At 45.3% G+C, this 26,980-nt stretch overlaps 1 protein-coding gene across 1 annotated transcript; it reads left to right on the top strand.

The window, feature by feature from the left end:
* Nucleotides 1-843: 843 nt before the first annotated feature.
* On the top strand, nucleotides 844-26,980 carry TXNDC15 (thioredoxin domain containing 15). Its single transcript, XM_030828910.1, has 5 exons — nucleotides 844-1,596; nucleotides 12,894-13,381; nucleotides 18,965-19,128; nucleotides 21,783-21,913; nucleotides 24,950-26,980. The coding sequence occupies exons 1-5, from the start codon at nucleotides 1,530-1,532 to the stop codon at nucleotides 25,144-25,146; spliced, it is 1,047 nt and encodes a 348-aa protein (XP_030684770.1). The 5' UTR covers nucleotides 844-1,529; the 3' UTR covers nucleotides 25,147-26,980.

The following is a 26,980-nucleotide window of genomic DNA, read 5'->3' as shown; positions in this document are numbered from 1 at the left end:
AACTTCATCTCCACTTTACAGCTGAAGAAACTGAACTTTAAGTTACATAACCTGCTGACTGTGAACTATCACGTGCTGAAGCTGGGATTCACCAAGCGGCCAAAAAGCCCGGGTTCCCCTTACCATTGCTATGTTAACCAATAGATTGATGTATTTTAAGTCAGTTTCTATTTTTTCAACCTCATAAGTTTGAAAAGCTGCACTCTGCACTGATTTAGCACTGGTGGCTGATTAAAACTTGACTTATTCCAGGCCGGGCGCGGTGGCTCACGCCTGTAATCCCAGCACTTTGGGAGGCCGAGGCGGGCGGATCACGAGGTCAGGAGATCGAGACCATCCTGGCTAACATGGTGAAACCCCGTCTCTACTAAAAAAATACAAAACAATTAGCCGGGCGTGTTGGCGGGCACCTGTAGTCTCAGCCACTCGGGAGGCTGAGGCAGGAGAATGGCGTGAATCCGGGAGGCAGAGCTTGCAGTGAGCCGAGATCGCGCCACCGCATTCCAGCCTGGGCGATAGAGCAAGACTCCGTCTCAAAAAAAAACAAAAAAACAAAAAACTTGCCTTATTCCATTTTAGCAGGCCCTCCCTGCCAAAATACCCCAATTAGTGGTGTCATCCTCTCTATTCCAAGAATTTTCTCTTAAGACTCCCGCTCTGCGTTTGCTTGTGAAGGCAAAGCCCTGTTCCTCATCTCCCCATCTATGCTTTCTTCATTCTAAGCTCTTTCCTATCTACTTTATGCTCGAGGTGGCTCCACCTCCACCATGAGCCAGAGCCAATGACGCTCATGGCCCCAACCATGCTTAGAGAAAGAGACTGCCCTGCAAGGTAAATCAGTTAAAACCAACCTCTCCTGCCCTGAGTGGATAGGTAGGGTTAGGGTTGCCAGATGTCACGAAGTTACAGGATGCTCAGTTTTAAGGTATATCCCTTATACTATAAGGGTTATAGTAAAAAATATTCATTATGTGAAATTCAAATATAACTGGGTATCAGGTATTCTACGTGGCAACCCTAGGTAGGGGAGCACGGGTTAGGCAAGAGATTAGATCTGCAGCCTCCAAAGTTTCTGCACCTCCATGGGACACTAGAACAGGAAGGCTCCTGGGCCTTTCTGGCTGTGGGAATGAAGCCTGGAAAACCTTCCTTAGGCGGGCGCAGTGCTTCAAGTAGCCAAGCTCTGACTTCCGAAGGAAGAAAGGAGGCCATGGGCCTCTGCCAGAGCCCTGCTCTGGACTCTGGGGTCAGCAGAGTTCAAAACGACCGGCAACGTCTGGCGCTTAGCTCCTAAAGAGGTCTACAGTCCAGCGGCGACGGCCAGCGGCTAGAGGATGTCTGCCCGACTCCAAGATGGCGCCCGCCACAGCTGCCAGGTGTTAAGATGGCGACGCGGGGCCGCGCCCGCGCTCCCAGGCTCTCCTCCCCCAACCTTCCTGCGGCTGGCAGCACGACTCGCGTAGCCGTGCGCTGATTGCCTTTCGGCCTAGGCAGTGGTCCCGGCTGCCGGTCGACGACCGCCCCGAGTCATGCGGCTCCTCGGTTGGTGGCAAGTACTGCTGTGGGTGCTGGGGCTTCCCGTCCGCGGCGTGGAGGGTGAGTGTGGGCCGGGGCGGTGCATGAGATGATGGGGCGAGCTGAGGTACAACCGGGCGACGCTCTGGACCTGCGCGAAGACCGGCGGTGCGCGACTCCCCTTCTTGGCGTCTTCCCGGACGCGTCTCCCCGACTTCTCTCCCCGTGCACCGCCCGCTCGTGGCCCGCGAAAGGGGGCCGGCGGGCGGAGGGCCGGTGGGCGGGAGCCCGGGGGTGGTTGGGCCGCGTTCAGGCCGCCCTCAGCCCGTGGCTGGTAGCCAGGAGGGACAGTGCGGTAAGCGCTGCTGAGGCATACCCTCTGGTGATGAGCAATTTATTATTAATAACATCATATCAAATACCGACATTGTTGTGGCCGTATTATGAGCCAGGAACTGTGCATCGTGCTTTATTTACATCATTATCCCATTTAATGCTCCCACAAACCCTATCAGATCGGTTCCGTTTAGTGTCTCCATTTCACAGATGAAGATGCTGAGGCCCCGCCTAAGTTTGCGCTTCTGGTAAGTGGCAGAAGCCTGTCTCTCTGACGCCAAAGCCCACGCTGGAGTCCACGCTGCTGGACCACTGTCTTAAGGAGGCCACTCTTGCTCAGCTCCCTGCATGAAAAACAGACGAGAAACACGGGAGACTCCCGGTAACCCCCAGCTTGCCGGTGGGGAAGGCAGCCACCCTAAGGCATGGCGAGGGTGGAGAGTGGAGGCCTTACTTTCATGCTCCTTCACCCCACTCCTCATAGTCCTGTTAAAAGTCCAGATCCTCGGTCTTGCTTGTCATTCAGACCTTAACAGGAACAGGCAGGTCTTTCTTTTCCCTGGGGTGTCCTGGATGGAGGCAGGACAGCAGAGGGTTGTGGAGAAGGGTGAGTCATAGTAACACAATTACCATGAATGAAAGCACTCACTGTGTACCAGGTGCTGTGCTCAGTGCTTTATGAGCATCATCTTTTGGAATCTTTACTGTTTTGTTTGTTTTCGTTTTTTTAAGAGATGAGGGCTTGCTCTGTTGCCCAGGCTGGAGTGCAGTGGCCGATCATGGCTCGCTGCAGCCTTGAACTCCTGGGCTTAAGTGATCCTCCCACCTGTTTCCCAAAGTGCTGGGATTACAGATGTGAGCCACTGCTCCCGGTTTATGTAATTTTTATTTTTATTTTTTTGAGATGGAGTCTTGCTCTGTTGCCCAGGCTGGAGTGCAGTAGCGCGATCTTGGCTCACTGCAACCTCCGACTCCCGGGTTCAAGCGATTCTCGTGCCTCAGCCTCCTGAGTAGCTGGGATTACAGGTGTCTGCCACCACGCTGGGCTAATTTTTGTATTTTTAGTAGAGATGATGTTCCACCATGTTGGCCACGCTGGTCTCGAACTCCTGACCTCAGGTGATCCACCCACCTTGGCCTCCCAGAGTGCTGGGATTACAGGCTTGAGCCACCGTGCCTGGCCTTAGTAATTTTTAAATGCATATGCAGTAGATGTTATCGTGCTCATTTTATAGAAGTAAACTGAGACTCAGAGCCAATAAGTCCTTTGACAAGGTCATACAGCCAGAAGTTGAGGAGCCTTGATTCAAGCCCATGTCTGCCTGACTTCAGAGCCCAACCTCTGCATTTTCACTATACTTAACTGCCAGCCTTACAGAGGTGATGGCATGGGTTGGATATCTTCTGTTTCAGCCCCTCCACCCTGCTCTGTGCCCTGTGTGGCTGTCCTGTGCGGAATAAATACCAACTGTCCTACCGTCTTGCTTCCATTGTGTTGGAATGAGGGGAGAGTGAGGTCAGGGTATTGATTCTCTCCGCTCCCTCCCTGAGAGGTTATTGCAGGCTGGCTTTGCTCCCGGTGGAAAGCACTGAATTCTAGAAAGCTGCCCTCTGTGTTACCCTTGATGTTTCAAGGTTCTGTGACTACTTCTCTCTCCAGACTCTTGAGGTCTATGAGTGATAACTGGCTCCCCCTCTATAGTTACTGGCCTTGGAGTTCCTTACCATTGCTTTTCATTTCTCTACACCCAGCCTACACATTAGTGGTCCCTTCATTAAACTCTCCTCAACTTGCCCAAGTTAAATGTGCCGTTTCCTGGCAGAACCCTGGCTGATGCAGGGTTCAGCTTGGGTCTTTGGTCATCATGGCCAGGCCGTGAATGGGGTGAAGACAGAAGAAACTTCACCAGCTGATTTCTTCTCAGAGTAGCTGAAAATCCTAAGGTTTTTTTTTTTTTTTTTTTCTGCAGAGGATGCCACTGGCAGATTATGCTGGCCTCAGATGCTGAGGCCCTGAGAGACTAAGCAACCTGGAGGTAGCAATGCTATCCAGGTGTCTAGGAATGGAAGCAAACTCCTGGCTTCAATACCCCTATGCCACTCTTCCCTAGGTAGTCAGCTAGCAAATTCTTACTGAGCACTCATCATATGCCAAACACTGTGCTGAGCACTGGGGATCCAGTGGTGAGTCAGAGTAGCAGGCCTTTGGGGAAGGCAGCCACTAAATAACTACAAATTGCTAAGAAAATTGCAAGACTGGGAAATGCATCAAGGAGAGTCCCAGGGCGTTTTTGGGAGCTGTAATGGGAGACCTCCCACCCTGGTCTGAGGGTCAGGGAATGTGGCCTTACAGAGGTGACATTTAGGGTGAGATCTGAATGAGGAGGATGAAGGATTTGGCAGGAGGAAGCTTCCCAGCAGAGAAACAGCCCTCAGGAAGGCTCTAAGGCAGGTGGGGATAGGGGGAGTGTAAATGATCAGGGACTAGAGGGATCTGATGGCCACAGGTGAGAGTGCAGACAGAGGCCACATTGGGGCCTGGTAGCTCTGCTACAGAATGCAGATGCATTCGCAGGGTAGGGGAAGCCACTGAAGGAGTTTTAGCAGGGGAGTGACATGATCAGATATGCCCTTTATCTTTCAGTTTCACTTGTATTGCTGTGAAGATCAGGGTCTGGAGGGGGAATAGCAGGCTGACCAGGGAGAACAGTTTAGGTGGCTACAGCAGTTGCCCAGACGAGAGTTGGCTGTGGCCTTTGCTGAGAAGTGTTAGTCAGGATGGGGAAGGTAGATGGTTTGTGAATGTGTTTAGCAGGTGAATTTTTTTTTTTTTTTTTTTTTTTTTTTTTTTTTTGAGACATGAGTCTTTCTCTTGTTGCCCAGGTTGGAGTGCAGTGGCGCCATCTTGGCTCACTGCAACCTCCACCTCCTGGGTTCAAATGATTCTCCTGCCTCAGCCTCCTGAGTAGATGGGATTACAGGCATGCGCCACCACGCCTGGCTAATTTTTTTTTTTTGAGATGGAGTTTTGCTCTTGTTGCTCAGGCTAGAGCAATGGCACAATCTTGGCTCACTGCAACCTCTGCCTCCCGGGTTCAAGCGATTCTCCTGTCTCAGCTTCCTGAGTAGCTGGGATTACAGGCACCTGTCACTACGCCTGGCTAATTTTTGGTATTTTTAGTAGAGACGGGGTTTCACCATGTTGGCCAGGCTGGTCTCGAATTCCTGACCTCAAGTAATCTGCCCACCTTGGCTTCCCAAAGTGTTAGGATTACAGGTATGAACCAGCAAGCCCGGTGTGCAGGTTAATTAATAGAACTTAGTCATTGTGCCTTTCCATCTCTTTGAATTGTAAACACCACTCATCATCATCATCATCATCATCATCACCACAGCCATTTATGGAGTGTTTAACCTGTGGCAGGGACCATACACATCTTTTCTCATTTAATCTTCACAGTAGCCTTGTAATTTTCTACATTTTGGTGGTATTGTCTCCATTTTCTAAATGAGCACACAGTATTGCCTATGGAAAATACGGGTTGCTGTCCCTCCAACCCCTGGCTATTTTTGGTCCCTCCTCATTTGGCTTTCCTGCCAGAAGCCATTGTGAAAACACCTGCAGCTGGTAAAGAGCCTTCTGAGAAAAGCTGGAAGGGTGTGAAGGTGCTGACCTAGGCTAGGGCTCCCTGGCAGAGTTGGCATGGTGTCCTCACACTTGTCCTTCAGACAACTTCTTTGCTGCCAGTGATGCAATAATTATCACTTTATGTATAGCTCAAACTGCAGTCTCCTAAAAGGCACATTACCAGTCGGGCACAGTGGCTCATGCCTGTAATCCCAGCACATTGGGAGGCCAAGGTGGGTGGATCATTTGAGGCCAGAAGTTTGAGACCAGCCTGGCCAACATGGTGAAACCCCGTCTCTACTAAAAATAAAAAAAGTAGCCGGGTGTGGTGGTGCACATCTGTAATGCCAGCTATTTGGGAGGCTAAGGCAGGAGAATTGCCTGAACCCAGGAGATGAAGGCTGCAGTGAGCTGAGATCGCACCACTGCACTCCAGCCTGGGCAGCAGAGCAAGACTCTTGTCTCAAAGAAAAAAAAAACAAAAAAAACAAAGGCACATTACCAAGGGAGGGTTCAATGACTGTCACATAGTATGACATTTTTATCTTCGTGTGGAATAATTCAGTGTTTCTTTTCTTCCTAATTCCTAAATGAAAACGTTGGTACCTGAAGGCGTAAGATTTTTTTGTTCCTAATCTGTACTGTGTACTTAAATATTTTTACAGTGTGCGGGGGGATGGAGGGGACAACACTCTTGAACTTAAAATACCAGCTCCATGCACCACTTACACTCCCTTTTGATTTTGTGCAGGGGCTGAGGGTCATCAGAGAGAACCAGATTAAAATTTGTGCCCTGACTTTTTTATCTTGAGGTTCTTCGTTTTGGCATTCTTCATTTACTTGTGGAACCTAGAATGTTGATTAGGTAGCAAGAGCAAATCTCTGAAGAGCTGTGGTGTTTAGGAGTAGGGTTGGACCCCAAACCTGGCATCCTTTCTTTTCCAGACTCTTAGCCTCTCTGGCTTCATTTCCTGCTTTGTCTTGTGGATGACACAGAAAACATGTGTGTTTGTTTTTTCTTCTGATCATACAGGCAATACACACTCATTAACCAAAGGCTATAGAAATAAAAGGCTATAGAAATGCTGCCAATGTGATCCCGCCCCTCCACCAATTTGGCAAAACTCCCTTCCCAGGCACCCAGCCCCTTCTCTGGATTGTAGTCATGGAAGTGCTTGACCTTCTGCTAAAGACTCACTTTGCTGCCCAAGCCTTAAACTCTGTCCTATGTAACCTCCATTGCCACCTCTCTCTTCTTACCTGCTTTTTTTTTTTTTGGATACAGAGTCTCGCTCTGTCACCCAGGCTGGAGTGCAGTGGCGTGATTCTCGGCTCACTGCAGCCTCTGCCTCCCAGGTTCAAGTGATTCTCCCGCCTCAGCCTCCCAAGTAGCTGGGATTACAGGTGCATGCCACCACGCCTGGCTAATTTTTGTATTTTTAGTACAGACGGAGTTTCACCATGTTGGCCAAGCTGGTCTCGAACTCCTGACCTCAAGGGATCCGCCCTCCTTGGCCTCCCAAAGTACTGGGATTACAGGTGTGAGCCACCCGCCCAGCCCCTTCTTACCTGCTTTCTCATCAGCTTTATGTATCCTCAAATTGCTCCTATGTTCCAAATACCAAAATAGAAACCTCCCTTAGTCTTCCTTGCCTGTAGCGAATCTACCCTACCTTCTTCGCCCCCTTTATAGCTAGATTTTTGGAAAGAATTGTGTATATTTATCCATGTAGTTACCATTTTGGGTTCTCCATTTCTTTATGTGGATCCATATTTCCATCTGTTAACGTTTTTCTTCTGCCTGATGGAGTTCCTTGAAGATTTTTGTCATGTGGATTTGCTGGTAATGAATTCTTTTAGCTTTTGTATGTCTGAAGAAGTGAAGAAATATTTATTTCACTTTTTTTTTTTTTGAGATGGAGTCTCGCTCTGTAGCCCAGGCTGGAGTGCAGTGGCACTATTTCAGGTCACTGCAACCTCCACCTCCTGGGTTCAAGCGATTCTCTTGCCTCAGCCTGCCGAGTAGCTGGGATTACAGGCACCCGCTACCATGCCAGGCTAATTTTTTTTTTTTGTATTTTTAGTAGATACAGGGTTTCACCATGTTGGCTAGGCTGTTCTGGAACTCCTGACCTTAAGTCATCCACCCGCCTTGGTCTCCCAAAGTGCTGGGATTACAGGCATGAGCCACCATGTCCAGCCAAAATAATTTTTTTTTTTTTTTGAGATGGAGTCGCACTCTTGCTTGCTTTGTTTCCAGTGAAAAACCTGTTGTTATCCTTTGTTCCTCTCTACATGATGTTTTGTTTTTTTTCCTCTAGCTGCTTTAAAGATTTTTTTCTTTGTCACTGGTTTTGAGCAGTTTGATTGTGATGTGCTAGGTTGTAGTTCATTGAGTTTGGGTTTTGTTGAGCTTCTTGGATCTATGGATTTATAGTTTTCACCAAGTTTGGAAAGTTTTTGGCTATAATTTCTTCAAATATTTTTCTGTTCCTCTACTCTCTTCTCTTGCCAGTACTCCAGTTATCTGTACATTAGACCACTTGAAATTGTCCTACAGCCCACTGATGCTCATAATTTCTTTCCATTCTTTTTTTTTTCCTGTGTGTTTCATTTTGGATAGTTTCTATTGCTGTCTTCAAGTTGGCTATTTTCTTCTGCATTGTCTAATTTGCCATTATTCTTATACAGTGCAATTTTCATCTCAGACATTGTAGTTATTATAATTTACATCTTTAAAAGTACAATTTGGGCCGGGCGCAGTGGCTCATGCCAGTAATCCTAGAATTTGGGAGGCTGAGGCGGGCAGATCACTTGAGGCCAGGAGTTTGAGACCAGCCTGGCCAACATGGCAAAACCCCGTCTCTAGCAAAAATACAAAATAATTAGGCTGGGCGCAGTGGCTCACGCCTGTAATCCCAGCACTTTGGGAGGCCAAGGCGGGTGGATCACGAGGTCAGGAGTTCAAGACCAGCCTGACCAACATGATGAAACCCTGTCTCTACTAAAAATACAAAAATTAGCTGGGCATGATGGCACATGCCTGTAATCCCAGCTATTCGGGAGGCCGAGGCAGGAGAATTCCTTGAACTGGAACCCAGGAGGAGGAGGTAGCAGTGAGATCATGCCACTGCACTCCAGCCTGTGCTACAGAGCGAGACTCTGTCTCAAAAAAAAAAAAAAAAAAAAAAAAAAAAAAAAAAAAAAAAAAAAAAAGCTGGGTACAGTGGCTCATGCCTGTAATCCTAGCTACTTGGGAGGCTGACGTGGTAGAATCGCTTGAACACAGGAGTTGGTCGTGCCACTGCACTCCAGCCTGGGTGACAGAGCGAGACCCTGTCTCAAAAAAAAAAAAAAAAGAAAAAGGCCAGGCCTGGTGGCTCGGTGGCTCATGCCTGTAATCCCAGCACTTTGGGAGGCTGAGGCAGGCAGATCACTTGGGGCCAGGAGTTTGAGACCAGCCTGGCCAATATGGCGAAACCCCATCTCTACTAAAAAAAATACAAAAATTAGTTGGGCGTGGTGGTGGGTGCCTGTAATCCCAGCTACTCAGGAAGCTGAGGCAGAAGAATCGCTTGAACCTGGGAGGCGGAGGTTGCAGTGAGCCGAGATCGTGCCACTGCACTCCAGCCTGGGCAATAAAGGGAGACTCCATCTCAAAAAAAAAAAAAAAGGAAAGAAAGCCAGGCACGGTGGCTCATACCTGCAATCCCAGCACTTCGGGATGCTGAGGCGGGAGGATTACCCGAGGTCAGGAGTTCGAGACCAGCCTGGCCAACATGGCGAAACCCCATCTCTACTAAAAAATACAAAAATTAGTCAGGTGTGGTGGCGGGCACCTGTAATCCCAGCTACTTAGGAGGCTGAGGCAGGAGAATTGCTTGAACCCGGGAGGCGGAGGCTGCAGTGAGCTGAGATTGCACCACTGCACTCCAACCTGGATGATAGAGCAAGACTGAGTTTCAAAAAGAAAAAAAAAAGGTTGCAATTTGATCTTTTTTTTTTTTTTCTCTCCTGAGACAGTTTTGCTCTTGTTGCCCAGGCTGGAGTGCAATGGCACTATCTTGGCTCACCACAACCTCTGCCTCCTGAGTTCAAGCAATTCTCCTGCCTCAGCCTCCCGAGTAGCTGGGATTACAGACATGTGCCACCAGGCCTGGCTAATTTTGTATTTTTAGTAGGGATGGGGTTTCTCTATGTTGGTCAGGCTGGTCTCAAACTCCTGACCTCAGGTGATCTACCCGCCTCAGCCTCCCAAAGTGCTGAGATTACAGGTGTGAGCCACCGAGCCCGGCCAATTTGATCGTTTTTATTTTTATTTAGTTATTTTTCTGAGACAGGGTCTCACTCTTTCGCCCAGGCTGGAGTGCGATGGCTTGATCTCAGCTCACTGCAACCTCTGCCTCCCAGGTCGATTTGATATTTTTTAATATCTTATATTTTGATATCTACTTTACTTTTTTAATGTAATACAGTTACAGTTATTGTTTTAATATCTTTGCTAATTCTGACATGGGTGCAAGTTCTGGGTCAGTGTGGCTTGATTGATTATTCTCATTATGTGTCCTATTTTCCTGCTTCTTTATATGTCTGATAATTTTTTATTGGATGCCAGACATGAATTTTACTTTGTTGAATGCTGATATTTTAGATTCCCTATGCATATTCTTTTTTTTTTCTGAGACAGAATTTCTCTCTTGTTGCCCAGGCTGGAGTGCAGTGGCACGATTTCAGCTCACAGCAACCTCCACCTCCTGGGTTCAAGTGATTCTTCTGCCTCAGCCTACCGAGTAGCTGAAATTACAGGTGCCCGCCACCACACACAGCTAATTTTTATATTTTAATAGAGACAGGGTTTCGTCATGTTGGTCAGGCTGGTCTCAAACTCCTGACCTCAGGTGATCCACCCACCTCGGCCTCCCAAAGTGCTGGGATTACAGGCGTGACCCACTGCTCCTGGCCCTGTATATATATTCTTGAGCTTTGTTCTAGGGTACAATGAAGTTACTTGAGAACAGCTTGATTCTTTCAGGTTTTGCTTTTAAGCAAGCAAGCTGTATTTTCTTTAGGGTTAATAGTGTCCCACTACTGAGGCAGGTCCTTTTGTATACTCTACTCAATGCCCTGTGAATTACGATGTTTTCCAGTCTAGCTGGTAAGAAGAGGTACCATTCCCTGCTCTGTGTGAATGTTGGGTACTGTTCCTTCTCATCCTTTCTGGTAGTTGTTTCCCTGGCATTGGGTAGTTTACTCACATGCATGTGCTGACCAGTGCCCTGCTGTATACTTCGGGGGGCCTCTGCAGATCTCTGGAGTCCCCTCTCTAGGTAGCCCCTCTCATCTGCAATATTCTGTCTTGCATGGCTTCTTGGTCTCCTTGGACTCTTAGCTCCATCTCTTCAACTGGGAGAGTCTGCTGGGCTCTGCCTGGATTTCCTCTCCCTGAGCCACAGTGGGAACGCCATCAAGGCAGTAAGTTAGAGCAGTTGTAGGGTTCTCTTCATTTGTCACCTGTTTCTCAGATGTCACTATCCTCTGTTGCCTGATAACTAATTTCCTGAAACTGTTGTTTTATATGTATTATCTGTTTATTTGGTTGTTTCAGTAGGTAAGGTAAATCTGGTTCTTGTTACTCCATCTTGGCCAGAAGCAGAATTCACAGATAATGTTTTTGAATCTCTGAATGAATCCACAGAGCTCTATGCCCTAGTGTGAGGTAGATCAGTAGGGTAACTGTAGTTCATAATAGCCTATTGTATATTTTAAAATAGCTAGAAGAGAAGAATTTGAATGATTCTAGCATAAAGAAAAGACAAATATTTAAGATGATGGATATCCCAAATACATTGATCTGATCTTTACAAATTGCATGAATATATTGATTATCACATGTGCTTTAAAACTATGTACATCTGTTATGCATCAGCAACAACAAAAAGCTCTACAGGGATATTCTTTGAAATCTTATACAAATGTTCATACCTTAGGAAGCCCCCAGACCTTCCCAACTTTGAAGTCAGTTGGTCACTGACACTCCAGTGACATGCTATTGGCACGCAGAGCTCATCACCCAGCCGGTGGTTTCCTAACCACATGGTGAGCTTTCCTAAGGGCTGCTGGCCTCATTGGTTTCTGCTGGTTGGTGCCTGGCACAAAGTCTGGCAGCTGGTGTTGAGTTGATAAGAGTTGGAGGGCAGGAGGCATTGCTACGGAGGTGAGTGGAGATGGGTAAATGGATGTACGAGACTACCTGGGACTCTTCCCTTATCTGAGCATTATGCTCAAGACCCACCTTCTAGCTCCAAAGTGGGGGAAAGTTCTCTTCTTCTTCCTCCTGCTGCTGCCTCTGCACTGCCGAGCCCATCTCCCAGCACTCCTAAGGGCAGCAGCCCAAGGGTGGCAGGCAGGAGAACAAGAGTCCAGCTGTCAGAGGCCACCTCAGGAAGGAGCTGCTGTGTGGCTTGAGCAGTGTTCTTCAGGCAGTGTGGCTCAGCATCCCCGAGGTATCATGGCAGGGAGCCTACTGCTCGTTCTGGAGTAGCAGCCAGAAAACTTTGCTCCCAGACTTGGCTTTGCTGCTTACTATCTGTGTACCATCGGACACTATGCTGAGCCTCTCTGTGCCTTGCCTCGTTACCTGTTCAGTGGTCTTGGTAACCCTTGTCTTGCCCATCTCACAGGACTGTTATAATGTGTGCAAAGATGCTTTGTTCTAGTAGAATCTTGCATAAAACCATGATCCTTTTCTTGGATATTATCAAACAAATGAAAATCTTATCAAAAAATGAAAGTGTTTATATTCTATTTTCCTAATTAGATATCTGAACTGGAATGTTTTTGGTTACAATCCACATGGCAAGCAGCAAGTTTAGGGCAGAGCTGTATGTTTGTCTATTATTTGACATTCATTATTTTGTTTGTTTTTTGAGACGGAGTCTTGCTCTGTTGCCCAGACTGGAGTGCAGTGGCGCAGTCTTGGCTCATTGCAACCTCCGCCTCCTAGGTTCAAGCAATCCTCTTGCCTCAGCCTCCCTAGTAGCTGGGATTACAGGTGCCTGCCACCATGCCCGGCTAATTTTTGTATTTTTAATAAAGACAGGGTTTCACCATGTTGGCCAGGCTAGTCTTGAACTCCTGACCTCAAGTGATCCACCTGACTTGGGGCCTCCCAAAGTGCTAGAATTACAGGCGTGAGCCACTGTGCCTGGCCTTGACATTCATTAATGTATTAATAGTACCTGTTTGTGACCTTCTTCCTAACCTGGGAAATGGTGAGTAGCTCTCTGATAGTTTAATGAAAGGAGACCTTTTTGTCTCCAGAGGGGAAAATTTCGTGTTAGAAGGGAACTGTAATTCTTTGGGGTTCATTTGTTTTGAAGTCAAATATGACTCTGAATGTGCTGGCATGTTTTAGTTGCAGAGGAAAGTGGTCGCTTATGGTCAGAGGAGCAGTCTGCTCACCCTCTCCAGGTGGGGGCTGTGTACCTGGGTGAGGAGGAGCTCCTGCATGACCCGATGGGCCAGGACAGGGCAGCAGAAGAGGCCAATGCGGTGCTGGGGCTGGACACCCAAGGCGATCACATGGTGATGCTGTCTCTGATTCCTGGGGAAGCTGAGGACAAAGTGAGTTCAGAGCCTAGCGGCGGCACCTGTGGTGCTGGAGGAGAGGAGGACTCAAGGTGCAACCTCCGAGAGAGCCTTTTCTCTCTGGATGGTGCTGGAGCACACTTCCCTGACAGAGAAGAGGAGTATTACACAGAGCCAGAAGTGGCGGAATCTGACGCAGCCCCGACAGAGGACTCCAATAACACTGAAAGTCTGAAATCCCCAAAGGTGAACTGTGAGGAGAGAAACATTACGGGATTAGAAAATTTCACTCTGAAAATTTTAAATATGTCACAGGTAAGGAAAAATTATTTAGTGCTTTTCTCCTTTTCAGTACATTTATTTTATGATTAATACCCTATCAACTTTGAAATGGAAAGTCATGATCTTGATCATATTGTACGCAAGATAGCATTTAATGGCTGCTTCAGTGAAAATCGACTTTGCCCTCTGTGATGTTTATAGGGAGACGAGGAAATATAACTAGTGTTGATTATGCTTTTCAGGTGGCCTAAACCTAGTTATCCTTGGGCCAGTCCCACCACCAAACCTCACGATAAAAATCCCGGTGGACAGATAGTTGCTTGGCACTAAAATCATAGCATTTTTCTTTTTGAGACAGAGTTTTGCTCTTGTCACTTAGGCTGGAGTGCAATGGCATGATCTCGGCTCACTGCAACCTCCGCCTCCTGAGTTCAAATGATTTTCGTGCCTCAGTCTCCTGTGTAGCTGGAATTACAGGCATGCACTACCATGCCTGGCTAATTTTGTATTTTTAGTAGAAATGAGTTTCACCATGTTGGCCAGGCTGGTCTCGAACTCCTGACTTCAGGTAATCCACCCGCCTTGGCCTCCCAAAGTGCTGGGATTACAGGTGTGAGCCACCGTGCCCGGCCATTTTTCTTCTTCCAAATGAAGTATTTATTTATTACAGAGGCAATTTAAACATATCTGGATTACTAAAATTATAATTTACCATTATTTAGACTAGTAATGCCCCTGGAAAATATGTTATATTGATGAAAAGTTTCTCTTTCATCAATGACTGACAATTTCTGTGGGGTCATTCAGAAGACAGAAGGGTAGGATGCATTCACACTGCTTATGTAAGAGAAGTAAATCCTGACTCTAAGAGCTGTGACTGTTGTCAATGAGGGCACAGCACCTTTAGTGCACATAGCTCCTCCAAGGGCAGTGCTCAGCGCTGGCTTTGCATCCACTCCTGAGTGCCTGTAGATGCTGTGGTCTTTGGGACTCCCACAGGTGTCACTCACATGACTGGGAGAGAGCAGTTTAAACACTCTGAGTTATGGATTAAACAGGTGGTGGCAGGGACGGTGTACTCTTTTTCTTTTTTTGACAGAGTCTCGCTCTGTCACCCAGGCTGGAGTGCAATGGGATGATCTGGATTCACTACAACCTCTGCCTCCTGGGTTCAAGTGGTTCTTCTGCCTCAGCCTCCCGAGTAGCTGGGATTATGGCACATGCCACCATGCCTGGCTAATTTTTGTATTTTTAGTGGAAACAAGGTTTTACCACCTTGGCCAGGCTGGTCTCAAATTCCCGACCTCAACTGATTTGCCCACTTTGGCCTCCCAGAGTGTTGGGATTACAGATGTAAGATACTGTGGCTGGCTAGGACAGTGTACTCTTGAATTGATCTAACCTTTGGCCAAATACATCGATATGACTGCTTAGTTCAGACTTAGCTCTGCTGAGATGATAGTTTGGATTTGAGATCCTAGTCCTCTAATAATTCCATTTTAGATGGTTTGAGATGCACAATTCAAAGGTGGGGGCAATTGCTCGGACCCTGTGAGTACTTAGTACAGGCACACCTCAAAGATACTACAGGTTTGGTTCCAGACCACTGTGATAAAGCAAATATCGCAGTGTAGCAAATCGTGAATTTTTTGGTTTCCCAGTGCATACAGAAGTTATACTATATTGTAGTTTATTAAGTATGCAGTAGCATTATGTTTAAAAAATGTATATACCTTAATTTAAAAATATTTTATCGCTAAAAAATGCTAACGATCATCTGAGCCTTCAGTGAGCTGTAATCTTTTTGCTGGTAGAGGCTCTTGCCTTGATGTTCATGGCTGCTGACCGATCAGGATGGTGGTTACTGAGGGTTGGGGTGGCTCTGGCAATTTCTTTGAGACAGAGTATTGCTCTGTCCCCCAGGCTGGAGTGTGGTGGCGAGACCATGGCTCACTGCAGCCTTGACCTCCCAGGCTTAAGTGATCCTCCCAGCTCAGCCTCCCAAGTAGCTGGGAATACAGGCATGTGCCACCATACCTGGCTAATTTTTTTCTTTTTTTTGTAGAGATGAGGTCTCACTATGTTGCATAGGCTGGACTCAAACTCCTGGGCCCAAGTGATCCTCCTGTCTTGGCCTCCCAAAGTGTTGTGAGTCGTGAACCACCATGCCTGGCCTACAGTTTTCTTTTCTTTTCTTTTCTTTTCTCTTCTCTTCTCTTCTCTTTTCTCTTTTCTCTTCTCTTCTCTTTTCTTTCTTTTTTTTTGAGATGGAGTCTCACTCTGTCACCCAGGCGGGAGTACAGTGGCATGATCTCAGCTCACTGCAACCTCCATCTACCAGGTTCAAGCTATTCTCCCACTGCAGCCTCTTGCCACTAGCTGGGATTACAGGTGTGCTCCACATGCCCAGCTAATTTTTGTATTTTTAGTAGAGACAGGGTTTCACCATGTTGATCAGGCTGGTCTCGAACTCCTGACGTCAAGTGATCTGCCCACCTTGGCCTTCCAAAGTGCTGGGATTACAGGCGTGAGCCACCACACCTGGCCTGTGGCCCACAGTTTCTTAATTCCTTTCACGAAAGAATTCTCTGTAGCATGCAGTGCTGTTTGATAGCATTTTACCCGCAGTAGAACTTCCTTCAAAGTTGGAGCCAATCCTTTCAAACCCTGCCGCTGCATTATCAACTAAGTTTATGGAATATTCTAAATCCTTTGTCGTCATTTCAACAGTGTTCACAGCATTTTCACCAGGTGTAGATTCCATCTCAAAAAACTACTTTCTTTGCTTATCCATAAAAACCAACTCCTCGGCCGGGCGCGGTGGCTCAAGCCTGTAATCCCAGCACTTTGGGAGGCCGAGGCGGGCGGATCATGAGGTCAGGAGATCGAGACCATCCTGGCTAACACGGTGAAACCCCGTCTCTACTAAAAATACAAAAACTTAGCCGGGCGTGTTGGCGGGCGCCTGTAGTCCCAGCCACTGGGGAGGCTGAGGCAGGAGAATGGCGTGAACCCGGGAGGCGGAGCTTGCAGTGAGCCGAGATCATGCCACTGCACTCCAGCCTGGGGGACAGAGCGAGACTCCGTCTCAAAAAAAAAAAAAAAAAAACCAACTCCTCATCTCTTCAAGTTTTATCATGAGATTGTAGCAATTCAGTCCTATCTTCAGACTCCACTTCTAATCCTAGTTTTCTTGCTATTTCTACCACATCCGCAGTTCCATCCTCCATTGAAGTCTTGAATTCCTCAAAGTCATCCACGAGGGTTGGAGTCACCTTATTCCAAATGCCTATTAATGTTGATATTTTGACCACCTGCCATGAAATCACAGATATTTTTAAAGTCATCTAGAATGGTAAATCCTTTCCAGAAGGTTTTCAATTTATTTTGCCCAAATCCATCAGAGGAATTGCTATCTATGGCAACTATAGCCTTACGAGATGTATTTCTTAAATAGTAAGAGTTAAAAGTTGAAATCCCTCCTTGATTCATGGGCTGCAGAATGGATGCTGTGTTAGCAGGCCTGAAAACAACATTCATCTCCTTGTGCATCTCCACCAGAACTCTTGGGTGACCAGGTGCATTGTCAATGAGTGTAATATTTTGAAAGGAATCTTTTTTTCTGAGCAGTAGGTTTCAACAGTGGGCCTAAAATACTCAGGAAACCATGCTGTAAACAGATGTACTGTCATCCAGGCTTTGTTGTTCCTTTTCTAGAGCACAGGCAAAGTAAATTTAGCATAATTTTTAAAGGCCCCAGGATCTTCAGAATGGGCAATGATCAATGAGCATTGGCCCTGCGGTTGCTCATACCTGTAATCCCAGTACTTTCAGAGGCCGAGGTGGGTGGATTGCTTAAACCTAGGAGTTCCAGACCAGCCTGGGGAACATGGTGAAACCCTATCTCTACAAAAAATACAAAAATTTGCCAGGTGTGGTGGTGGGCACCAGCTACTTGGGAGGCTGAGGCAGGAGGATTGCTTGAGCCCAGAGGTTGAGGCTGCCGTGAGCCGTGATTGCGCCACTGTACTCCAGCCTGGGTGACAGAGCAAGACCTTGTCAAATAAATAAATAAATAAATAAGATTTATTGTCAAATAAATAAGACCCCAGCTGCACTGGCCTCTAAAAAGAGTCCGACTGTCCTTTGAAGCCAGGCATTGACATCTCTTATCTAGCTATGAAAGTCCTAGAAGCCATCTTATTCCAATAGAAGGCTGTTTTATCTACATGAAAATTAGTTTTTGAGTATAGCCACCTTCATCAGTTCTCTTAGCTAGATGTTCTGGGTAGGTTGTTGCAGCTTCTCTCTTTTTTTTTCCCCATTGATCTTTGATGTTACTATGTTGTAGCTTCTCTATCAGCACTTGCTGCCTCACCTTGCACTTTTATGTTCTAGAGACAGGTTCTTTCTTAAACCTCATGAGCCAACCCCAGCTAATTTCAGACTTTTCCTCTGCAGCTTCCTCACCTCTCTCAGCCTTCACAGAATTGAAGAGAGTTAGGGCCTTGCTCTGGATTTAGGCTTTGGCTTAAATGTTGTGACTGGTTTGATCTTCTATCTGTAGCATTAAGATTTTCTCCATATGAGCAATAATGCTGTTTTGCTTTCTTATCATTTGTGTATTCACTGAGTAGCACTTATTTTTATTTTTATTTTTAAGCATCAGAGATCACCACACTGGATGGAGTAGCACATTAACTTCCTTTAAAAACTTTTCCTTTGCATTTATAATGTGGCTGTTTGGTGTAAAAGGCCTAGCTTTCAGCCTGTCTCCTATGTTGGCATTCGGCATGGCTTCCTCACTAAGTTTAATCAATCATTTTTGGCTTTGATTTAAAATAAGAGATGTGCAACTCTTCCTTTCACTTAAACAGAGGCCACTGTAGGGTTATTAATTCACCTAATTTCAATATTGTTGTGTCTCAGGGAGAGGCCTGATGAGAGGGAGAGAGATGGGGAACAGCTGGTTGGTGGAGCACTCAGAACATAGACATTTATTGATAAAGTTCACTGTCTTCTATGGGTACAGTTGGTGGCGCCCCAAAACAATTACAATAGTAACATCAAAGATACTTATCATAGATCACCATAACAGATATAATAATAATGAAAAAGTTTGAAATATTGCAAGAATTACCAAAATGTGACACAGACACAAATTGAGCACATGCTGTTGGAAAAATGGTGCTGAAAAACTTGCTCGATGCAGAGTTGCCACAAACCTTCAATCTGCAAAAAATGCAATGTCTGCAAAGTGCAATGGAGTGAAATGCAGTAAAATGAGGTATGCCTGCATTTGAAATGATGAATTATGAAAAATATTAAAATAACTTGTAATATTAGGAAAGTGCAGAGAAAAGTTTAAAACTTTCTGCTTAATTCAGCAAGACTTAAAAAAAGTGAAAGTTTATAACTTGTCATTTGATCATACTTTTTTGCTGATTCCTGGATTCATGTGGTTCAAAATCCAAAAGGTTCCTGAGGGTCCCTTCTCTCGCTGCTCCCACCCACCCGTTCCTCTCCCTGGAGCAGCAGTGTGTCCTGTTTCTTGGGTATCCTTTCGGAAAAATGTACTTTTACTGCTAACTTTAATGCTTGTTTCTTTTACCACAGGACCTTATGGATTTTCTGAACCCAAACGGTAGTGACTGTACTCTAGTCCTGTTTTACACCCCGTGGTGCCGCTTTTCTGCCAGTTTGGCCCCTCACTTTAACTCTCTGCCCCGGGCATTTCCAGCTCTTCACTTTTTGGCACTGGATGCATCTCAGCACAGCAGGTATCTTCTGTTGGTGGGGTTTACATCCATCCTCCTGGCTGATGGTTGCAGTTATTTGGAGGTCCTAATTAGTTAAGTTAGAAGCAGAAGAGTGGGGGGCATGAGCTTTGTCCTGGGATTGAAGGCAAGGCAAGAGTGAATAGTGAAGGTTGTCATACTGCTGAGGGAGCTGGTGGCGTCACTTTGTGGAGGCCCCTGAAAGAAAGTGGGCTGTTCTCTGCGTGGTGGATTTAAAGGTGGCAAGTGATAGCACCTGATGGCAGGGGAGGGGCCAGAAGACTTTTGAGGGCCATAGCCAGACTGAATCAGCACAATTGGTATCACAGTAGGATATTCCTTTGTGACTTTAAGGTGCAGGTTAAATCTCCATCCCAGGCAGCCTAATTCCCAGCACCCCTGTTTTGTGTTTACTCAGGATTTCTTCCCTTCCTGTTCTTTTTCTTTCCTTCTTTTCCCTTTCCCTCTTTCCTTCTTTTCCCTTTCCCTCTTTCCTTCTTTCTTTCTTCCATACTTATTCTTGCAGTCATGTTCTGTAGTAGGCACTCGATCAAGTCATGAATTAATTTAGCTCTTTAACATGACATTTACCTTTGTTTTATATTTCTCTTGTATCATTCACTGGGTTTTTGTCCAGGCTGGCCTTGAACTCCTGGGCTCAAGCGATTCTCCTGAGTTAACCTCCTGAGTAGTAGGACTACAGGCATGCACCACCATGCCAGGCTGGTCTTTTTTTTTTTTTTTTTTTTGAGGTGGAATCTCGCTCTGTCGCCCAGGCTGGAGTGCAATGGTGTGATCTAGGCTCACTGCAACCTCTGCCTCAGCCTCCTGAGTAGCTGGGATTACAGGCATCTGCCACCACGCCCGGCTAATTTTGTATTTTTAAACGGGGTTTCACCATGTTGGCCAGGCTGGTCTTGAACTCCTGACCTCGTGATCTGCCCACCTCGGCCTCCTAAAGTGCTGGGATTACAGGTGTGAGCCACTGTGCCTGGCCCAGGTTTGTCTTTTTTAAATGTTAGTAAAGTAATTTACAGAGAACTTTGTTGAGGTGGTATGTGTTTCTCCTAAGTGCTGCGATTGTGCCTGAGTTATAAACTGTTCTTCTCTTCCAAATCAGATGCTCCTTAGCAGGTCAGCCTCAACAAGGAGGTTGTGTGTAAATAAATCTAGAACATCTGAAAAATGGTCAATTGGTGGTAAAATGAAGTTGAGTAAACTTCTATTACGCTGTACTTGAGGCCAGGTGCAGTGGCTCACACCTGTAATCCCATCACTTTGAGAGGCCGAGGTAGAAGGATTGCTTGAGCCCAAGAGTTTGAGACCAGCCTGGACAACATGGCAGAACCCCATCTCTAAAAAAAATACAAAAAATTGACTGAGGATGGTGGCACATACCTGTGGTACCCCAGCTACTTGGGAGGCTGAGGTGGGAGGACTGCCTGAGCCTGGGGAGGTCAAGGTCACAGTGAGCCATGATCCTGCCACTGCACTCCAGCCTGGGCTACAGAGTGAGACCCTGTCTCAAAAAAAAAAAAAAAAAAAAATTGTATTCCACTGATTTTCATTGTGGGAATATAACTGCCAATGTTTACCTGAAACTGTTCATGAAGAAAGAAATGGCTGAACAAATTAGTAATTTTCATATAGGCTTCTGGGTGATATCTAAGTGACTGGGCCCAAGGAAGCAGACTGATTGGAAGGACAGATCACGTCAGTGTCCAGCTTTGGTGGGGCCTCCACTGCCCCCAGGCATACTCAGTGCTCTTTGGTTCTGGGTCTCACACTGTCCCTCCTGCCTCTCCCCCAACTCCCTCCCCAACCAGCTTTCTTCTTTCTTTCCTTCAGCTCCATGTTGTACCTGGTATGGCACCTTAATTATGGAGACTAAGGCTCTTGCTGTTATTATATGGGCTGGGACATGTTTGCTTCTTATGTTAATATTTAAGTTACAGCATGTGTACAAAAGAAAAAAATCCTGGTTATACACTATTACTATTTTACTAATGCGGAAAATTGAGGCTTAGCGAGGTTAAATAATCTGCCCAGAGTTCACATTGGTTCAGTGGCAGAACTGAGGCTTCAACACAGAGTGTTTTGACTTGGGAGCTTATCACCACTAGTCTGTATTATGTAAAGGTGAAATAAGCCCGCACAGTTATATTCCTTCCAAACAAGTCATCCTGCCCTAATTGTGAACATCCTGGTGTGTTTGTTAGATCAGATACTCCCTTGTGCCAGCTTACCAAACCAATTGCCTACTGTAAGTTGATCTTTTTTTGAGGGACAGGGATGGGCATTCTGAAGAGTTGGAAATTTTTTCTGTCAAATAAATTGACACAGTGTGCTTTGTCCATGAATTAGAGTTTTCTTGTCTGGTTTGTTTAGACAGGAACTTAACTAGTGGAATAATTGTGCCATGGGTAGATCCATATTATAATTGAAAGCAACTCAGATTGCAGAAAAGGAGTGCCCCCAGCCATGACCCATAAGCAAAGAGGTCAGAAACAAATGAAAAAGCCGGAAGTTTCAAGTATCAGAAATCTCCATAGGTCACATGCAACTTCCTCATTTATTTCTGTCTATTCTGAGATGGTAATTGTATGAGAAAGCCCTCTATTAATAAATTCAGGTTTTTTGACTTCTTTCTCTTGTAGCCTTTCTACCAGGTTTGGCACCGTAGCTGTTCCTAATATTTTATTATTTCAAGGAGCTAAACCAATGGCTAGATTTAATCATACAGATCGAACACTGGAAACACTGAAAATCTTCATTTTTAATCAGACAGGTATGTGGAAGTAATGTGCTGAGGAAGAAGATATTCTATTGCTGGGGGTCTGTGCCTTCTGTGGGTTCTGATCTGCTATAATCCTTAAATGAAGGATTCAAGACTGACTTTGAGTTGTAAAACTTCTCTTCTAATGAACTGTTATAATCCTGTTAAATACTTCCCAATCAGTATGAAGCTTAACATGAATAGGTAATTTTAATTATTATAGATACTTTTTTTTCTCTTTTTTTTTTTGAGTCTTGCTCTGTCGCCCAGGCTGGAGTGCAGTGGTGCGATCTTGGCTCACTGCAACCTCCACCTCCCGGGTTCACGCCATTCTCCTGCCTCAGCCTCCTGAGTAGCTGGGACTACAGGCACCTGCCACCACACCCGGCTAATTTTTTGTATTTTTAGTAGAGACGGGGTTTCACCGTGTTAGCCAGGATGGTCTCAATCTCCTGACCTCGTGATCCGCCTGCCTCGGCCTCCCAAAGTGCTGGGATTACAGGCGTGAGCCACTGTGCCTGGCCTTTTTTTCCTTTTTTTTGAGGCAGAGTCTCACTCTGTTGCCCAGGCTGGAGTGCAGTGGCGTGATCTCAGTTCACTGCAGCCTCCGCCTCCTAGGATCAAGTGATTTGCGTGCCTCAGCCTCCTGAGTAGTTGGGATTACAGGCGTGTGCCCAGCTAATTTTTGTATTTTTAGTAGAGACAGGGTTTCGCCTTATTGGCCAGGCTGGTCTCGATCTCCTGGCCTCAAGTGATCCACCCGCCTCGGCCTCCCAAAGTGCTGGGACTACAGGTGTGAGCCACTGTGCCCGGTCTATTATAGATACTTTATTGTTTGATTGATTGAGACGGAGTCTCGCTCTGTCACCCAGACTGGAGTGCAGTGGCATAATCTCAGTTCACTGCAACCTCTGCCTCCTGGGTTAAAACGATTCTCCTGCCTCAGCCTTCCTAGTAGCTGGGATTATAGGTGCACGCCACCACACCTGGCTAATTTTTGTATTTTTTAGTAGAGGCAGGGTTTTGCCCTGTTGGCCAGGCTGGTCTTGCACTCCTAACCTCAGGTGATCTGCCTGCCTTGGCCTCCCAGAGTGCTCAGATTACAGGTGTGAGCCACCGTGGCTGGCCTGTTGTAGATTACTTTAAAACAAGTTTTATTGAAATATAATTCACGTACCATACACTTTTCTTATAACTTTTAACGCACATTTTTCATTTAGTATTTACAGAAAGATATGCATAAATCATGAGTGTACAGGGTGATGAATTTTCACAAAGTGAACACCCTGGGTAACCACTCTGATCAAGAAACAGAACACTGGCTTATGCCTGTAAACCCAGGACTCTGGGAAGCCTGTGCGGGCGGATCGCTTGAGGCCAGGAGTTCGAGACCAGCCTGGCCAACATGGGGAAACCCTGTCTCTACTAAAAATACAAAAACTAGCTGGGCATGGTGGTGGGTGCTTGTAGTCCCAGCTACTTGGGAGGCTGAGGCATGAAAATTGCTTGAGGCTGCAGTGAGCTGAGATCACAGTACTGCATTCCAGCCTGGTTGACAGAGTGAGACTCCGTCTCAAAAAAAAAAAAAACAAAAAACAAAACAGAACATTACCAGCCTCCCTTCAGCACCACTACTCCTGCCTTCCCCAAAGATAACCACAGTCTTGACTCCTAATATCATAGACTGTGTTACTTGTTTTGGACTTCATATTAACGGAGACATGCAGGATGTTTTCTTTTGTGTCTGTTTTTTTCATCCAACAGTATGCTTGTGAGATGCACCTGCATTGTCATGTATGGTTATGTTTTGTTCATTTTCTTTGCTGCTACTGTTCCATTTATTAATCTATTTGTAGATGCTATCTTAGTTCCTTAATATTTGCCAAAACATATGGCCTTATTTTTTATTGTTTGTAAAACATTGTAAAGCATTGTAAATTGAAAAAATTACCTCCATTGGAAAAGTTCATTCCTCTAAAGCCTCACTGTCTCAGTTGTGAACATCTCACTCTTCCCAAAGTAAACTCACTGGAAATAAATAAAAATTATAACACACATTGCATATATATTAAGTTGCATATAATCATTTTAGCCAGCACTAAAGAAAAAGGAGCTGAGTTGGCTGATAGGAGTAAAAGTAAGATATTACAAGGTGGTTAGCTAGTCCAAGTCTTGTCATGGATCCCTGATTGTCATTTCGATTGATGTGTGGAGAGGGAGCCGTTTTGTTCAGTGCTCTAAGAAAACCTAGAACACAAATCTGGGAGTCAGAGCATCTTTGGTAATCCCTGTTTCCACTGGTGACTTGTTATAACAGTTCTTTCAGTAAATTATTAAAAGCAGTCTGGGGCTGGGTGCGGTGGCTCACACCTGTGATCCCAACACTTTGGGAGCTGAGGTGGGCGGATCAACTGAGGTCTGGAGTTCGAGACCAGCCTGGCCAACATGGTGAAACCCCGTCTCTACTAAACGTACAAAAAAATTAGCTGGGCATGGTGGTGTGTGCCTGTAATCCCAGCTACTTGGGAGGGTGAGGCAGGAGAATCGCTTGAACCCAAGAGGCGGAGGTTGCAGTGAGCTGAGATCGCACCACTGCACCCCAGCCTGGGAGACAGAACAGGACTTCATCACAGAAAAAAAAAAAAAAAAAAAGCATTTTGAATTTAGCATTACTTAACCTGTGAAAACATTCTGTAGACACCTGAGAGGAGTTTTACTAGTTACTTACTGAACTTTGGTCTCAAAAGACACCAAAATACAACTCTTATAAACACATTGACTAAGAAACTTCTGATGAGTTCACAAATTCTAGTGTTTTAGTTGTGAACAGCTGAATGGATTCCTGATCCTTTGATGCAGTGGGGAGAAAGGCAACTTACAAATTACAATGATAGGCAAGTGAAATCCATCCCATATATTTATATATATACTAGTGGCAATGCTTATTTTAGGACTGCATGTCATTTTGCATACCATACATAATACTTGAGAAAAATCTGTGGTGGGTGCTTTTTCTGTCTGATTTGAAACCAATGATTTTTCTTTCAGGTATAGAAGCCAAGAAGAATGTGGTGGTAACTCAAGCCGACCAAACAGGCCCTCTTCCCAGCACTTTGATAAAAAGCGTGGACTGGTTGCTTGTATTTTCCTTATTCTTTTTAATTAGTTTTATTATGTATGCTACCATTCGAACTGAGAGTATTCGGTGGCTAATTCCAGGACAAGAGCAGGAACATGTGGAGTAGTGATGGACTGAAAGAAGTTGGAAAGAGGAACTTCAATCCTTCGTTTCAGAAATTAGTGCTACAGTTTCATACATTTTCTCCAGTGACATGTTGACTTGAAACTTCAGGCAGATTAAAAGAATCATTTGTTGAACAACTGAATGTATAAAAAAATTATAAACTGGTGTTTTAACTAGTATTGCAATAAGCAAATGCAAAAATATTCAATAGAGTGCACTATTCTTGATTTTACTGCATGAACGTAATCCAGTATTTGAAAAGTAATCCAGTTTGAAATGTGAAGACGTATTCTGGTAGAATAGTGAGTAGAATGACATGCTTACTATACAGAAGGCAAAAATAGGACTCTCAGATAATAGTTTAAGGAAACCCTTGATTCCTTATATATGTTTAAGAAGGTTAGTTTTCTGTTTCTTTCCAGTTTTTCTTCTAGAGTCCATAGCAGGAAAGTATGTAACCAGAATTGGTTAGTGTGACCCTCTCAAGTAGCAAGTGATGGAAAATAAGAGTCAAATACCTTGATGTTTGTGATCTCTACTTTCACTCAAAAAATTTGAAGTGTTTTAAGTTGTTTCTGGGTAAGGGAGATGTTAGGAGAAAGGAAATGCTATAACTAAAGCTCAATTATTATCAGTTCTATGCTAATGTATACATTTTAATCATAGTTAAGCAGCATGCATTAATTGAACCTTAAAATGTTCCCAGCAGGCTGGGCGTGGTGGCTCACGCCTGTAATCCCAGCACTTTGGGAGGCCGAGGAGGGAAGATCACTTGAGGTCAGGAGTTTTGAGACCAGCCTGGCCAACTTGGTGAAACCCTGTCTCTACGAAAAATACAAAAAATTAGCTGGGTGTGGTGGTGGGCGCCTGTAATCCCAGCTACTTGGGAAGCTGAGGCATGAGAATCACTTGAACCCAGGAGGCAGAGGTTGCAGTGAGCTGAGATCACGCCACTACACTCCAGCCTGTGCAACAAGAGCGAAACACCATCTCCAAAAAAAGAAAAAAAAAAGAAAAAGTATTGAAGTGTAAAACACTGTTCTTGCCCACAAGTTGATTCTAGTCTAGTTCAATACACATTTAGTAAAGAGACAACATGTAATTTAAACAAAATTTTTTTTTTTTTTTTTAGACGAAGTCTCACTCTGTCACCCAGGCTGGAGTGCAATGGTGCAATCTCAGCTCACTGCAACCTCTGCTTCCCGGCTTCAAGCGATTCTCCAGCCTCAGCCTCTTGAGTAGCTGGGACTATAGGCCTGTGCCATCACACCCGGCTAATTTTTCTATTTTTAGTAGAGATGGGGTTTTGCCATGTTGGCCAGGCTGGTCTCAAACTCCTGACCTCAGGTGATCCACCCGCCTCAGCCTCCCAAAGTGCTGGGATTACAGGTGTGAGCCACTGCGCCTGGCCTAAACAAACTTTTTGAAAAGCTGTTTCTAAAAGATCCCTTAAATTCAGATATGACAGCTAATTACCTTATCATAAATTACTTTTATACTAATTGTTTCCAGGGTTTTAGAGTAGTTGAATGTTTATTTCATAAGGCACCCTAAATTCTATAGAAATAAAACCTCAGATGAGTCTCCTTCTTAGAGTGTTACAATGAATGGGAGTTTACAACTTTTATGTGTCATGTTGCCAACAGCTGTGTTTGGGGTGGTCACTGACAGGAGGGGACCATATCTCAGAATGGCACATTATTTCTATTTCACAAATGAGCAAATTGAGGCATAGAGAGTTAGATAACTTGCCCAGGTCACACAGATTGTAAGTTGATGAAGCTGGGATTTGAATCTTCACATGTGTGTACTTACAAATACAAATGTAAGGAAAA

Source organism: Nomascus leucogenys, chromosome 2, assembly GCF_006542625.1.
Source record: "Nomascus leucogenys isolate Asia chromosome 2, Asia_NLE_v1, whole genome shotgun sequence".
Taxonomy (NCBI): domain Eukaryota; kingdom Metazoa; phylum Chordata; class Mammalia; order Primates; family Hylobatidae; genus Nomascus; species Nomascus leucogenys.
Note: the sequence above shows the minus strand (reverse complement) of the source record. Positions and strands in the feature narration are given on the sequence as shown.